Here is a 14,469-nt window from a genome sequence, read left to right as displayed (position 1 = left end):
CTTGGATGGTTTTTCTACTGCCTTGTTGGTTGCAGTTGGTTTTTTTTGTCCTCACCTACTCACACATGCAGCAGCACAACTGGCTGTGCTGCAAACTTCTAACTACCACACATGTCACATGGCTGGGAGTGCTGCCAGTGCCACACCCAGGTCCTGCTCTGCGTGCTGGACCCTCAGCATGCCCAAACCACGGCGGCTGAGGCTCCTGCTCCTCTTGGCAGTGGGAAAGATGGGATTGGGAAGCAGGACAGATGGACCCAAGGCTCGCTATTACGGAGCAGTAAACAGTGGGAACCAGGGTGGGGGAGACAGGGGCTCCTGGGAAGGTATGGATGTAGGGGTTTATGGGCCAGGGGGTCAGTCTGATGGTGGTGGTGGTGGTCACCTAAGAAGGGAAAAGGCGGATTGGGCTGGTGTGTGCGCAAGAATGCCAGAGAGCGGAAAGGAGGTGTGGCTGGTGGTAGCCAGGGGCAGTGGCCAGTTTTTCTGCATCTCAGAGGTGGTGAAGAGTAAGAGAAAAGGAGATGGTTAAGAAGTGACCGTTGGTTTGAAAGGATTAATGGTAGCCAGGAGACTTTTGGGAATCAAACTTGTAACGGAAGGAAGGGGTGGCTTAAGAACGGAGAGACGCTCATTGTCCTGCCCTAGAGAAATGGAAATGAGTGGTGGGCACAGTCATAGGCTTTGCCAGCGACAGAAGGTTTCACTCCTGGAAGTTCGTAGGATGAGACACCAAGAATTCAGGGCAATGGCAGGGGAAAATCCAGCTCAGAGATGAAGGAAGCCAACAGCAGTAGGGTGCATAGCAGGGAGATACAGGTTCAGCTTCCCCACAGGAAGCAGGAATTCAGTGCTGCCCACTGGTGACCTTACTGCAACTTTACTGATTGCTGGGCTTCTCCGTACAGGGCCAGCTCTTGCAATCCAGGCCACGCACAGGTACCCGGCTCCCAGGGCAAAAGCCAGGTCCCAGCTTGGAGGGGAGTGGGGAGAAAATGGCCAAGGGCCCGTGGGGCCCAGAGGGCTGCGCCATGGGAAGGTGCGAAGTCCCAGTGCGTTGTTGAAGGCAGGTATTGGCTGTAGGCTCTAAGGGCCCCCCCCCCCCCCGAGCACGGGGAGGAGACACGGAGAACAGCGGGCAGCCAGGGCAGGCCTGGGGGACGGTTAGGCGGCAGCGCGCGGCCAGGGCTTTGCGCCTACCGCCCGCGCGAGCCACCCACGACGTGCGGGGGGGCCTGGCCCATGGCCACGGTGAGAAGCATCGCCGTTGCCGGGGGTTGGGGGGGTGGCAGAGAAGCCGCCCAAGCGGGTCTCAGGAGCTTGAGGCGAGGCGACCGAGCGTCTTCGCGCCCCTCGGGAGGCGCAGGCGCGGGCAGCAGAGTGGAAAACGGCTGCGCACGCGCAGTACTTCACGGCGGGATGGACGCCGAGACGGAGCGCCCCGACACCTGACGTCATCAGGTTGCGCGCGCCCCGCCGCCGCCGCCGGGAGTGGGCAGTATGGCGGCCCTGGTAACGCGGCTCTGCCGGGTCCCCGGAACTGCCGCCGGGCTCCTCCGCCTCCTCCCAGCCGGCTCCGCCCGCCCCGCCGCCGCGCTCGCTGTCCCGCCCCACGGCGCCCCCGGACGGCCGCTGGGCCTGGGCCTGGGCTGGGAGGCGGGGAGCGGGAGGCGGCCGCTGAGCTTCTCCGCGGCGGGGCTGGTGAGCTCGGCCCCCGGCCCGCTGCAGCCCTACCTGCGGCTCATGAGGCTGGACAAGCCCATCGGTGAGTCACGGCGGGGCGGAGCAGACAGCCGCCTTCCGCTCCCGCGTGTGGGCTGGGCAGAGCCGGGGCTGGGGCCCCGGGTTCAGCTCCTCGCCCCGCCTGAGCCCGCGGGCCCGGCTGTCCAAGGTGCCGAGCAGCCAGGCGCAAGCGCTGTCCGCAGCGGTGGCTGAGGAAAGCCCCGCATTGCCAGGAGCTAGCCGTGGCCAACGGCTGGCTCAATGGACGATTGCTCTTCGTTCCTTCCCTCTGAAGCACCTGGCATTGGCCGTTGTCGGGCGACAGGATGTTGGGCTAGGTGGAGAATTGGTCTGACCCAGTATGGCCGTTCTTATGTTCTACAGCAGGCCTTGGTCCCCCTCTGCTTGGGGAGTGATGTGCCTCTGTCTCACAGGGATGCTGTGAGGATAAACTCAATGAAGGCTGCTGCAATTACTGGGGCCTTCAGGGGGAAGGAGTTATAGAAATGCAAAGTGCTGCTATAAAAATGGGTTTCAGCAGCATTCACCTGCCAAGAGACTGCTGGATTGGCTGTCTGCGGCAAAGCTAAACTATCTACTGTAATACGTGTGTCTAGCCTGTACAGTCCCTGATAATTTTTTTCAGTGGACAACTTTCAAAACCACCATTCATCCTGTCGCAGTCTAAAACTTCTTGTTGTTTGAGTCTCAAAAAAGACATTAAGTACAAACTGCCTTTTGAGTTTGAGAGCACTTTTCTTTACAAAAGAAATTCCAGTGTTTGTTTTACAAAAATCATGTTATAATAATACTTCATGCAACAGAAGTCTAGTAATATAAAACAATCAATCCTTTTGTCCTGAATGTGGTTTACAGGTGATCTAGTACAGCACCACTCAAAGGGTCAGGTGCTGACAGTTTGGTGCCCAGCAACACTGTACAATTATGGGAGGGGAAAATGTTTATCAAGGACAGTAGGGCAAATCTCTAAACTTGTATATAGTGCCCTGGGATCTTTTATGTCTATGATTGCCATGTGGAAGCCTCTGCCATCAGGGTAGCTAATTCACCTCCCCAAGAGGTGGCAGCTATGTTGATGGGAGAAGCTCTTTTGTTGACATAGTGCTTTTTATATGGGTGATTAGGTAGGTATAACTAGCTCACTAAGGATTGTGGATTTTTCACACACCTGAGCAATATAGTTATACCAATATAGGTCTGTAATGTAGACCTGGCCTTACACAGAGCTCTTCTTCAGGTCTGGGAAACTTGCTCACAAGTTTAGACTAAGGCTATGTCTACACTAGCACTTGTGTCAGTCAGGGGTGTGCAAAAACGGTTCATCAACAAAAGTGCCAGCGTGAACAAAGCTATGTCAGCGGGAGATGATCTCCTGCTGACATAGCTACTGCAGCTTGTTAAGGGTGACTTAATTATGCTATCAGGAGAGTGGCTACACGGGAGACCTTACAGCCTCGCAACTGCAATCGTATGGCTGTGCCGCTGTAAGGTCCATAGTGGAGACATAGCCTAACATGTTAACACACATTTCAACGGACCTTTTAAAGTGAAGTGGCCCGTTAACACACCCCAGTGATAGGGGGAAAGAAGGGTTGTTTTATAGATTGTTATAATAAGCCAGAAATCCAGTATCCTCTATTCTTGATAGAAGGATTGCAATTTATTTGTTCAGGTTAAATGGTCAGTTAGTCAGCGGGTCATGTGACATTTGGAACATAAAATATTTTACAGATTGGCTAGACAATTCATATAAACTCAGGAGACAAATCCATTTTGGAATATGTCCTTGTGAACAATTGTAAAGGTAGTTAAATATTTGGTTTCAATAGAGATGTGGAACAAGGTGACTTAGCAAACAAGTATGCATCGCATCTTATGTTCTCTGTCATGGCTGATTTTATAGCTACTGTTCAAACACTGCATTCCCTCCATGGTTGAGTTTTCTGTTTTTATTGGGAAAATAGATAAAGCGTCTTTATATTCAACATTTCAATCAAAAAGAAGAAGAAAAAGAAAAGTAAAGGAGCACAATCAAATTGTGGAACTGCAGCATCTTGCACAGATAACCATCTTAGCCGTCTCTCAGCTTTGGTGTTGCAGTTTTAGAAGTTTTTAATTAGTAATTCAACACTTATTTACCTTTTGTGGCATGCTAAAGAGTAATTCCATTTAAAATTTCTCTTTTTCTAATCTCTTTCAAATTCATTTTTCTAGGAACGTGGCTGTTGTATTTGCCGTGCACATGGAGTATAGGCTTGGCAGCAGAGCCAGGCTGTTTTCCAGACTGGTATATGCTGTCACTGTTTGGTACTGGAGCGGTCCTGATGCGTGGAGCAGGCTGTACAATTAATGACATGTGGGATCGGGACTATGACAAAAAGGTAGAGAAAGCCCCATGGACTTGAAAAGAACAGACAGACTCCTCTTAATGTTTGATGAGTAAGTAAATTGCTGGCCATTTATTGAAGTAAGCCCTGTTTTGTCTTTCACCAAGAGAAACTGGTTGTTTGTCTGGTAGAAATACAGGCTTGTCTGAGTAAGACTACTTCCAAGTAATCTTTTTTTTTTTTTCCTCCTGGTTCAGAAGTCATATACTAAGTAATCTGATGTTTACCATTCATCTTTGAAGGGTAAAGGTGACTTTCTTTTTTGTATAACAGAGAGCCACAAGTAGTAAAGCAGTAGTGGTTCTTTGTTTTCTAGATAATTTGTATGTAGGATAAGGTACATCAGATAGTTACAATGTAATCAGAGCTTAATCAAAATAAATCCACTTCTAGTAATCTTTTCCTAAAAACTGAGCAAAACCAATTGACATGCTTCTTTTAACCTCACTAGCCATTCTCTATCCAACAATTATCAGGTGATTTTATACTCCCTTAATTAAACTGGTGGCTATAATAATGTACCCTAGATAAGAATGAGCTTTTTGTAATGCCAACTTGCAATTTCCTCAATAATTTTACACTAACGGCACGTCTTCACTGGCAACATTAAAGCGCTGCCGTGACAGCGCTTTAACATGGCTTGTGTAGTCGCGGCAGAGTGCTGGGAGACCTCTAAGACCCAGCGCTCTAAAAAAACGACCTCCGCGAGGGGAGTAGCTACCAGCACTGTTGCACTGTCTACACTGGCACTTTATAGCACTAAAACCTGCAGCGCTCAGTGGGATGTTTTTTCACACCCCTGAGGGAGAAAGTTGCAGCGCTGTAAAGTGCCCTGAGAGAAGACTGGATAATTTGACACTGTTGTGTTCCTGGTGTGTGGTAATAAAAGCTGCTTCCGTTATGGAGTCACTTGTACAATTGGGGCCTAAATACAACAAAATAATGAACTTGCATGAAATTGACAAGAATGTGATTTGATTAACAGTAAGGAGTTTAAAATTCATATAGAACATTATTTTACAAGTACAACCTCAGACAGCTGTCTTCCAGAGTGGGTTGGGGGTGTTTTAGTGGTGGTATGTCTAGTTAGTGGTCATTTTGTTGATTTCCTGACTAAAACATCCCTTGCTTTGTCTTACCCATGGCTGAATTTTTCTTGAATGTTAGAGTTAAATTAGTGCAGCCATTTTTGAGTTGCATGAAGGTGAAGATAGTTTTTATGGCCCCCAAAATATTTTTTTATTGTGTCTCACTTAAACTGCAGATCTATAAATTTCTAACTTGGCATAATTGTAGTCTTAACTGAGAGAGGAAAATCAAGCCAAACTTAAAGGAAAATACTTAGTATTTTTAAAGTGTGCACAAACAACACTTGATAAATGTTTAGAGCGCTGTAAGCAGGTGGCATTCTTACCTGGCTCTCAGAGTACATTTGTTCTGTATAAAGTGTAAAACTTAATAAAACCAAACCCCAGGTGGGGTTTAGTGTTATTAATTTAAATAATGTAAATTCAGCCTCAACTTTCCCAAACTTGGTTGCTCCTAGAGTTTTCCCTGCTGACCTCTCTGCCCCTGAAAGAGGTTCCTTTGCCTTCTATAGCCTGCTTGGAGCTAATTAAATCTATCTGCTTGTATGACCAGGGATGACTATACAGCATCCTTATGTAGGGTTCAAGCATTTAAATTCAGGATGAGTCAACAGAAGGAGCCCTGTAACTATTTATAATCCTAGAATCATCCACCCTATTACAAAAAGAAAAAGAGTACTTGTGGCACCTTAGAGACTAACAAATTTATTTGAGCATGAGCTTTTGTGACCTACAGCTCACTTCATCGGATGCAGTGAGCTGTAGCTCATGAAAGCTTATGCTCAAATAAATTTGTTAGTCTCTAAGGTGCAACAAGTACTCCTTTTCTTTTTGCGAATACAGACTAACATGGCTGCTACTCTGCACGCTATTACAGACATCTTTGTACAGAAACACTTAGAATGTTTGAACAAAATTGCTCTTAAAATAGGGATATTCAGTGCAAAAAGTTAATTTCTCAATATTGCACTGAGCACACAAATAATAAAATTCAAATCTATACTTTCTACAGTAGCTCTAATTCAGCCTCATTACACATAATCCTGCTTTCATTTTTAAAATGCTCCATATTTTAGTAGAAGGTTTTAATGTTTATTCATAAATATGTACCATATACAGGATGTGAAATGTGGTAGAGGTAATATTGGTGTCGGAACCTTAACTTTTGAATTCCCTGACTTGTGGGCTTAATTTTTCCACCTTACTTTGCATTAAGAACTTTGCATTAAGATATAATGTGTATTTTAACTCAGTGTATTGGATTTAGTATTGAAACTATTCTTTTTTTAGGTTTTAAGAACAGCAAATCGACCAATAGCTGTTGGAGATATCTCAACTTTTCAGTCCTGCGTTTTTCTTGGGGGACAGCTTAGCTTGGCTTTGTGTGTCCTTCTGTGTCTAAATTACTATAGGTAATGTATATGTGACCTTTTATTCTTACGCTATTTCACTACCAGGTTAAAGCTAAGTGTGATGAATTTCAACAGACAAGGCAGTTTTTTGAGAAAGCAACCAAATCCATGGTTTTAGAATGAAATAATACTTTCAGTCTTAACTACAGCGTCACTCCTCTGATACTACAGTTGTTACACTAATAAAAATGATAGCAACAGGATCTTGTAAGAGGGTCAAGGCAAATTGCCACGTTTATTGTAAATACAACAAAATATTCCTATATGCAATGTCTATATAGATCCATTCACACACAGGTTCTACAAAAAGGTTGTTAGAGTTGGAGTACTTGTGGCACCTTAGAGACTAACCAATTTATTTGAGCATAAGCTTTCGTGAGCTACAGCTCACTTCATCGTATGCATCCGATGAAGTGAGCTGTAGCTCACGAAAGCTTATGCTCAAATAAATTGGTTAGTCTCTAAGGTGCCACAAGTACTCCTTTTCTTTTTGCGAATACAGACTAACACGGCTGTTACTCTGAAACCTGTTGTTAGTTACCAGCCTAGACGTTGCTCGTGCCAAGTCACTGGCCAGGTGGCCTGGACACGAGAGTGGAGCCGAGTCGTTGTCAGATGCGCATCCGATGCTCCTGGAGGGTGGTCGTAGAACCAAAGAGCACAGTCCATGGACCCAATTTTTATAGGTCTCTGGTTCAATACAAGTCTATGGAAGTTGCTTTATCATGCTGAATTTACAATTGAGATGACCATCAATCAGCTCAATCAGCAGGTGGTACATTCATGACGGCTCCATGATGGCTAGGTGTTATCTTCTTGTTCTTCCTTGATGCGTTTTGGGTCTCCGTGGGTCATCCGGTTATCTCCACTTTGCATATTCTTCGGCCCATCGATACCAAGGTTGAAATTCTTAGGATTAGGCTGGCACCATTTACTAACCAATTATTTCCCTGCTTCAGGCTCTCAATTCCATGCACTCATCATTCATTCTTTTACTTAACAACACAATCTATGACTCTTGATTCATTTAACAAGTTTTGTCCCACTATCTATTTTTCTCTCTTTGGATACCAAGATTTACATAGGCATGACAAGGAGCCCCCACGGGGGAAGAGCATCAGGGTGTTGCTTCAAAGAACAGCATTGTTTTCTCAAAGTTCTTATCACTTTCCAGCACGGACTCTTTGTCCTGTACCGGCCTGAAATAATTAGCACTTTGGCCTTGCATTTGTTACAGAGTGAAATTCAACAGCATGGAACTGATGTTCATACCTTTTGACAATACCTATAAACTCTTTTTTGTCTATCTTTATTTCTGCTACTACATAATTATAATTCTATCATACTTATATAACTTTGAGGGCGACCCAACACAGTATTGTTTCTTAGACCAGGGAATAGAGAGAGTACAACAGAATTATTTAAAGTAAACCATATAAAGTATCTTAATGAACTTCTTTCATTACAGTATTGCCCTAGGAGCAGCCTCTCTGTCTCTTGTGATCACTTATCCCCTGATGAAGAGAATCACGTATTGGCCACAGTTGGTTTTGGGTGAGCTTCAAAATTGCTAGTTTCTCTTCTTTCAGATGTAATTTTTTTTTTTTAGTGTTCTGGCAAAATCGTAATAGTTGAACTTAAATATCAATGAAGTTGCCTGAAACTACAAATAAGGTCATTGGTATGTTCCACATTTCTTAAACATTTAGTAAAATATGTGGAGTTTCTTTCCCTCATGTAGTTCCTCCTTTCCCCATATTCTGGTGCTGAGAAATAATCCATTTGTCACCTGAGTACCAAGTGGGAGATGTGGGACGTTTTTCTCTCAGCCTCCGGAAATTTTTCTTAAATATGTATTTCACCCTGTTGAACAATCTTAAACATTTAAATTAACTCGGGTAAACAGATGCATTGCACTGTATTCCAGCTTGACCCAGTGTGGTGTCCTACCTTAAAATTTTTGTTTCATATATTTTTTCCACTTTTAGTAACCACTTTTAATATCTACCACCTTTAGTAACCACCACTGTTGCCTGCTCTGTTCTCCTTCCATTTTTCTTCTTTAACAGTTCTCTAGAGCGAACAAATATTAAGCTTAAGGCCTGACATTTAAGAACATGCTTAACTTGAGATATATGGGTAGTCCTGCTGACTTCATTGGGACTAGTCACATCTACAACTGTTTGCAAGATGGGTGTGTGTGTCTGTTAGTTAATTTAGAGAAAGACTGTGTTGCTATTTATACTGCGTGATATGTGGTACTTAGATTTATTGTTACTCTGTTGAAAATTTGTATATAAATGTTATAAACCCAATGTGATATACATTTAAGATTTTATAACCATTCATTTGGCTTATCTTTGTTTTTTTCTTGGTTGAATGCTCACTGCACTCTTCTGAAATTTTAAAAAAGAAGAAAAAAAAGTAAAAAGAGAAAACATTGCACACTGCAATGTACTGATAACAGCTCAGCTGTCTGCCCTTCAGATACCATATGGTTTCTGTGTTACTGTCCCTAATAGAAGCAGTTAGCCAGCGTCCTTGTCAGTGTTCTCACCAAATATTTCAGAGACTGGAGTGTTAATCACTTTCCTTCTGCTGCAGATGCAAGAAGAGCATGGAAACCCAGGGACTGGTAGAAGGGAGATGAGTGATGTTTCCTACTTTGATCAGCACTCCTGTTTTCCCATATAACTCCTTTCTTTTCCCATGAGAAAATAATAGAATAATACTCCCTTTTCCCCCATCCTCCTGTAAGAGTTCAGTGTTTCTGGGTTCATAGATTCCAAGACCAGAATGGACCATTGTGATAATCTAGTCTGACCTTATATATAACATAGGACATAAAACTTCCCCAAAATAATTTGTAGGGCATGTTTTCTGGAAAAATATACAATCTTGATTTAAAAATTGTCAGTGAGGGAGAATCCATCCATGACCCTTGATAAATGATTCCATTGGTTAATTTCCCTCACTGTTAAAAATGTACGCTGTGATTTCCAGTCTGAATTTGTCTAGCGTCAGCTTCCAGTCATTGGATCGTTATACCTTTCTCTGGCAGATTGAAGAGCCTGTTATCAAATACTTGTTCCCCACGTGGGTACTTGTCATCAATGTTGTTATAGCTATGTCGGTCCCAGGATATTAGAGAGACAAGGTGGGTGAGGTGATGGCTTTTACTGGAGCAGCTTTTGTTGGCGGGAGAGACAATATGTGTTGTTTAGCTGTGATGCTCTGAGTAAGTTTCCCAGACCTGAAGAAGAGCTCTCTCTCACCAACAGAAGTTGGTCCAATAAAAGATATTACCTCACCCACCTTAAGTCTCTAGACTTTAAGCAAATCACCCCTTAATCTTCTCTTTGTTAAGCTCAAGGAGCTCAATCTATTTAGCTTGTCACTATAAGGCATGTTTCCTAATCCTTTAATCATTCTTGTGGCTCTTCTTTGAACCCCTTCTCCAGTTTATCAACATCCTTTATAAATTGTGGGCACCACAACTGGACACAGTACTGTAGCAGCAGTCTCACCAGAGCCAAATACAAAACTAAAATAACCTCCCCAGTCCTGTTCAAGTTTCCTCTGCTTATGCATCCAGGGATTGCACTAGACCTTGGGCCACAGTGTTGCACTGGGAGCTCACGTTCAGCTGACTATCCCCACAACTCCCAAATCTTTTTCAGAGTCACTGCTTCCCAGGAGAGAGTCCCCCATCCTGTAAGTGTGTAGGGATTAAAAATCAAAAACCCCACAGATGCTTGAGTGTCAAATGTTGATGAAAAATATTATTTAGATTGTTCCTGACTCTTACATTTTAGAAGCCTATAATTCTGTATATTTTTCTTATTTCTGTTACTTACAGGACTTACATTTAATTGGGGAGCCTTACTTGGGTGGTCTGCCATCAAAGGTTCATGTGATTGGTCCGTGTGTTTGCCTCTGTACTTCTCTGGAGTTATGTGGACGTTGATATATGACACCATCTATGCACATCAGGTGAAGTAATGACATTGACTGTTACCTTTCTCACTGTGTGTGTATTTATGTATAAAACTCACTACTTTGGACTTGCATGGCACTACTAATCTTCCCACTGCAATCAGAAGATTTAAAACCTAGAAATGCTTTTAAGAGATTTTTCTCTTATCCACTAGTCTTCACCCCGCTAATTACCCTGTCATCCCATGTTTTTCTGCTCACTGTACTATTTGTGTAAGTTAGTTTATGAATGTCCCTGAGTAGAGCCCTTAGTGTTAAAGTGCCGTGTATGTCTAGGTATGGCACGGTCAATAGCAGCAGTCAAATGCTAGGCAGCTTTGAGAACCAGCCTGTTTATTTAGGGGCCTAAAATGGATTTAGGAGCCTAGCATTAGACACCTGTTCTTGAAAACCTTGGCCTTAAGGCCCAGCCTTTTCTATGACATCCCTAAAACTACTTTCCCCACCCATGACTTCTCAACTTGTGAATTGCTAGGGGTATTATGTTTTTTCTAATAACCTTCTTTATTCTAGGATAAAAAAGATGACATGGTCATTGGTGTGAAATCAACAGCACTACGGTTCAATGAAAACACAAAGCAGTGGCTCAGTGGCTTCAGTGTTGCAATGCTCATGGGTCTGAGTGTGGCAGGAATAAACTGTGATCAGACTTTCCTCTATTACACAGCTGTGGCTACCATCAGTGCTCACTTAGCTCACCAGGTTTGATCTTATTTCTGTACTTCTTTTCTAAGTGGAAGCTCTAGTTTACAAATCCTGTATCAGTTTACCTAAAATATTCACCCATCTTGTCTCAGACTGCTGCAGCAAAAAGGCGGCTTTTCAATAACAGCTGCAGGCAAGTCTGTCTTTATATACCTAAGCATATAGCAGCTTTTTCTCCTCTCCTAATGTGTTTAATGTAGCCATCACCATGGCATCTGGATGCGTACCTTAGAGTACATAATAGAGTAGAACCTCAGAGTTTCAAACACCTCGGGAATGGAAGTTGTTTGTTACTGAAATGTTTGTAACTCTGAACAGAACATTATCGCGGTTCTTTCAAAAGTTCACAACTGAATAGTGACTTAATACAGCTTTGAAACTTTCCTATGCAGAAGCAAAATGTGGCCTCCCCTTTATTTTTTTAGTAGTTTACATTTAATACTGTACTATATTTGCTTTTTTCTTTTCCTCTGCTCCTGCTGCTGCCTGATTGTGTACTTCTGGTTCCAAATGAGGTGTGTGGTTGACTGGTCAGTTTGTAACTCTGGTGTTCGTTACTCTGAGGTTCTACTATACATTAGGATCATTCGCTTAAATTAAAAGGTGTATAAAGGTTAATGAGGGGAAACTAAATGACCCAGTGGCTTGGCAATGGATGCAGAATCTTTAAGTGGGGTTATGCTCTGAAAAACAGCCATGGAAAAATGGCATTGTTGTTTTTGTCTCCCAGGAACTCAATGAAATTGGCACCGCTTACAAATGAATACATGTTTTCTAACTGCAAGCCCTGCAAACTCAGTCTGGGATCTGAAAGGCAGTCTGGGTTCCCTTTGTCTCACACTTTATCAACAACTGCAAATATCCTACAATTATAATTTAGTTAACAATTCTGTGTAAGTGCCCGCCAGGAAACAGTCCAGTTCGCTGTCTCGTACCTATATTGGTTTTAGTGATCTGATGAGTAAAATGTAGTAAAAATCCAACTTACTTAAATCAATAGAATGAGCAGCTAGGACTCAGAATAAACAAAATGAGTAGGTGTCATTTTTATATACTCACATTTCTTATTTTTAAGTTGAATCATCAGTTCATATCCAGACCTGGCTTGTAGTGATTGTAAGTGGTCTGTAGAAAATGAGCTGGTGGTCTCAGTAGTAAACTGGTAGTAATAGAAGTGTAGAGGTAGTTCTTGGTAATAGAGAAGTGTCCACATCCCAGCTGGCAGCCTTGTTAGTAGTCAAGAAGCTAAGAATATAATTGGTGTGGAGCCTGATCTATGATCTCCCCCACATCAGGGTTGTGAGGTGCATTGGGGTGATGTGAAGAAGCTTGCACATCTGATACCGGTGCTGTATTCTATGGATGGATTTCATTCTCTCTAACTGCTGGCCTGGCACCTTTCATGAGCACTAAATTCCCTCTTTCTAATTGTGCAAATATTGAATGGCCAGAATTCCCTTACATGGGAGTCGGCACAGCATGAGAACTTCTGTTCTCCAGACCAGGTAGTCTTGGATATTTGAGAATGAAAACATAAGACTCTGTGGGGAGAGCAGTATAGAACAGTTATCAAGAACAACATAACTGATCATTTGTCCCTGTGCCCAGTACAGCAAATGCATACGCAGAAGTGATATTAGGAAGGTATTTAGGTATTCAACTGTCTTTAGTTTGGTAGCTGTTATGACCTTTTTCAAAAAGCTAATTGCAGTCTTTTGCTATTCATTCAGTCCTCTTTCATCTCTTTTCCCACATGCCCTCCTCTTGCACTTGCTTCTCTGTTGCTTGGTTGTCATCCTGTTTTGTACCCTGAACATCCCACTGGCAGCTCATGTTTTCTCTCGTCATTTTAAGTAGCAGCGGCCCACAGTGGAGGCAACTAGGCTGGCTAATCCTTATTTCCAGCTTCTGTTGCAGGTTTCCTGGGAGTTTTCTTTGGATGACAATTTGAGAACCCCTTTCCTGTGAACTCTTGTATTCTTATGTGTGTGTTTTGTATTGAATCTTTGAGCCAGATTTTTAAAGGTACAGATAATACAGTATGCACCTATTGTCTGTATCTTTTGGTGCTTAAATACCTTGAAAAATCTGGTCCTTAGTATCCATACATGTTACTCATTCTCTGTACCTTTCTGATATATCTTCATCCATTTGTCAAGTGCATTTAGGCAGACCTCTGTGTCTGTATCTAATCCAGTGCAGGCACCGAAGTTAGCCTGTGTGGAGGTCGTTGTGAGTCCCTTGAGGTAGGGACCTGTGTCTTTTCTGAAGTGTCTGGCATCTTTGTGGTACTATAGATAATAACAAAAGAACATTATATTGTACTTTCACAGATTTACACTTTGGACATACACAAACCTGAAGACTGTTGGAAGAAGTTTACCTCTAACCGCACAGTTGGACTTCTACTTTTCATAGGGATTGTAACTGGAAATTTAAGGAAAAGAAAAAATCCCAAAGAAATGAATGCAATCAACCCTGATATTTAGTCTTCATTTTAAAAAGATACTGTATTCAAAAGTAAAAGCACCTTATCCGCAACTGCTACTAGTTTTGTTTAATTAAAGTATTTGGCCAAAGAGTCTGTTTTTAAGAAGGTACTTTAGCAAACAGAATTATTGTTAGTGTGTGCCTTGTGAATACACTTTAAAGACTGAACTAGCAGTGGTCTTGACAACTAAGCTTCTCAGCTGCTTGTGGTGATCTTTTATTGTAAAATCCCTGTCCTTCGTCTTGCAAGGAATCTTTTGTAAAATATTGACTACTGCCCTGGCAGTCTGTAACACTCACAGTAGGTTTCTCAGAGGTCATGTGAAAATGTAGTAATTTTGTAATGTAAAATAAAACCCTGCTGTGTGAAGCTTTCATGGTTTGATTTTTGCAGCAGTTTTTTGCATGAAATATTTAGCTCCAGTAAATAAATCATTTTTTATCCTGACAAGTTAGAAGCATTTATATTTTGGTTCGGGGTAATGAGTGGAAGAATGACTTGGAAAATTCTCCTGTAGTTCCCTGTGTGATTGGCCAGCTATCATTCAAAGCCATGTGGAAATGCTTTCCTGGAATCTATTCATGGGCCTCAATTTTTTCCTTTTTTAAATCCCTTTTGAAAACAAACTTCTGCAGCATTGCTTAGAC

At 42.7% G+C, this 14,469-nt stretch overlaps 1 protein-coding gene across 1 annotated transcript; it reads left to right on the top strand.

Annotated features, from left to right (window-relative positions):
- The first annotated feature begins 1,466 nt into the window (after positions 1-1,466).
- On the top strand, positions 1,467-14,196 carry COQ2 (coenzyme Q2, polyprenyltransferase). Its single transcript, XM_037896780.2, has 7 exons — positions 1,467-1,765; positions 3,958-4,124; positions 6,509-6,630; positions 8,099-8,184; positions 10,490-10,623; positions 11,140-11,328; positions 13,665-14,196. Exons 1-7 carry the CDS (start codon positions 1,501-1,503, stop codon positions 13,818-13,820), a joined length of 1,119 nt encoding a protein of 372 aa, XP_037752708.1. The 5' UTR covers positions 1,467-1,500; the 3' UTR covers positions 13,821-14,196.
- The last annotated feature ends 273 nt before the right edge of the window (positions 14,197-14,469 follow it).

The sequence above is a fragment of the Chelonia mydas genome, chromosome 4 (genome assembly GCF_015237465.2).
Source record: "Chelonia mydas isolate rCheMyd1 chromosome 4, rCheMyd1.pri.v2, whole genome shotgun sequence".
In the NCBI taxonomy this organism is placed as follows: Eukaryota; Metazoa; Chordata; order Testudines; family Cheloniidae; genus Chelonia; species Chelonia mydas.
The sequence above is the reverse complement of the archived record's forward strand: the minus strand, read 5'-3'. Positions and strand labels throughout refer to the sequence as shown.

Coding starts and splice junctions, on each gene's coding strand:
- COQ2 (XM_037896780.2), top strand. CDS start 1,501: ATGGCGGCCCTGGTAACGCGGCTCTGCCGGGTCCCCGGAACTGCCGCC. Junction 8,185..10,489: donor TTGGCCACAGTTGGTTTTGG/GTGAGCTTCAAA, acceptor TGTTACTTACAG/GACTTACATTTAATTGGGGA. Junction 10,624..11,139: donor ACACCATCTATGCACATCAG/GTGAAGTAATGA, acceptor TCTTTATTCTAG/GATAAAAAAGATGACATGGT.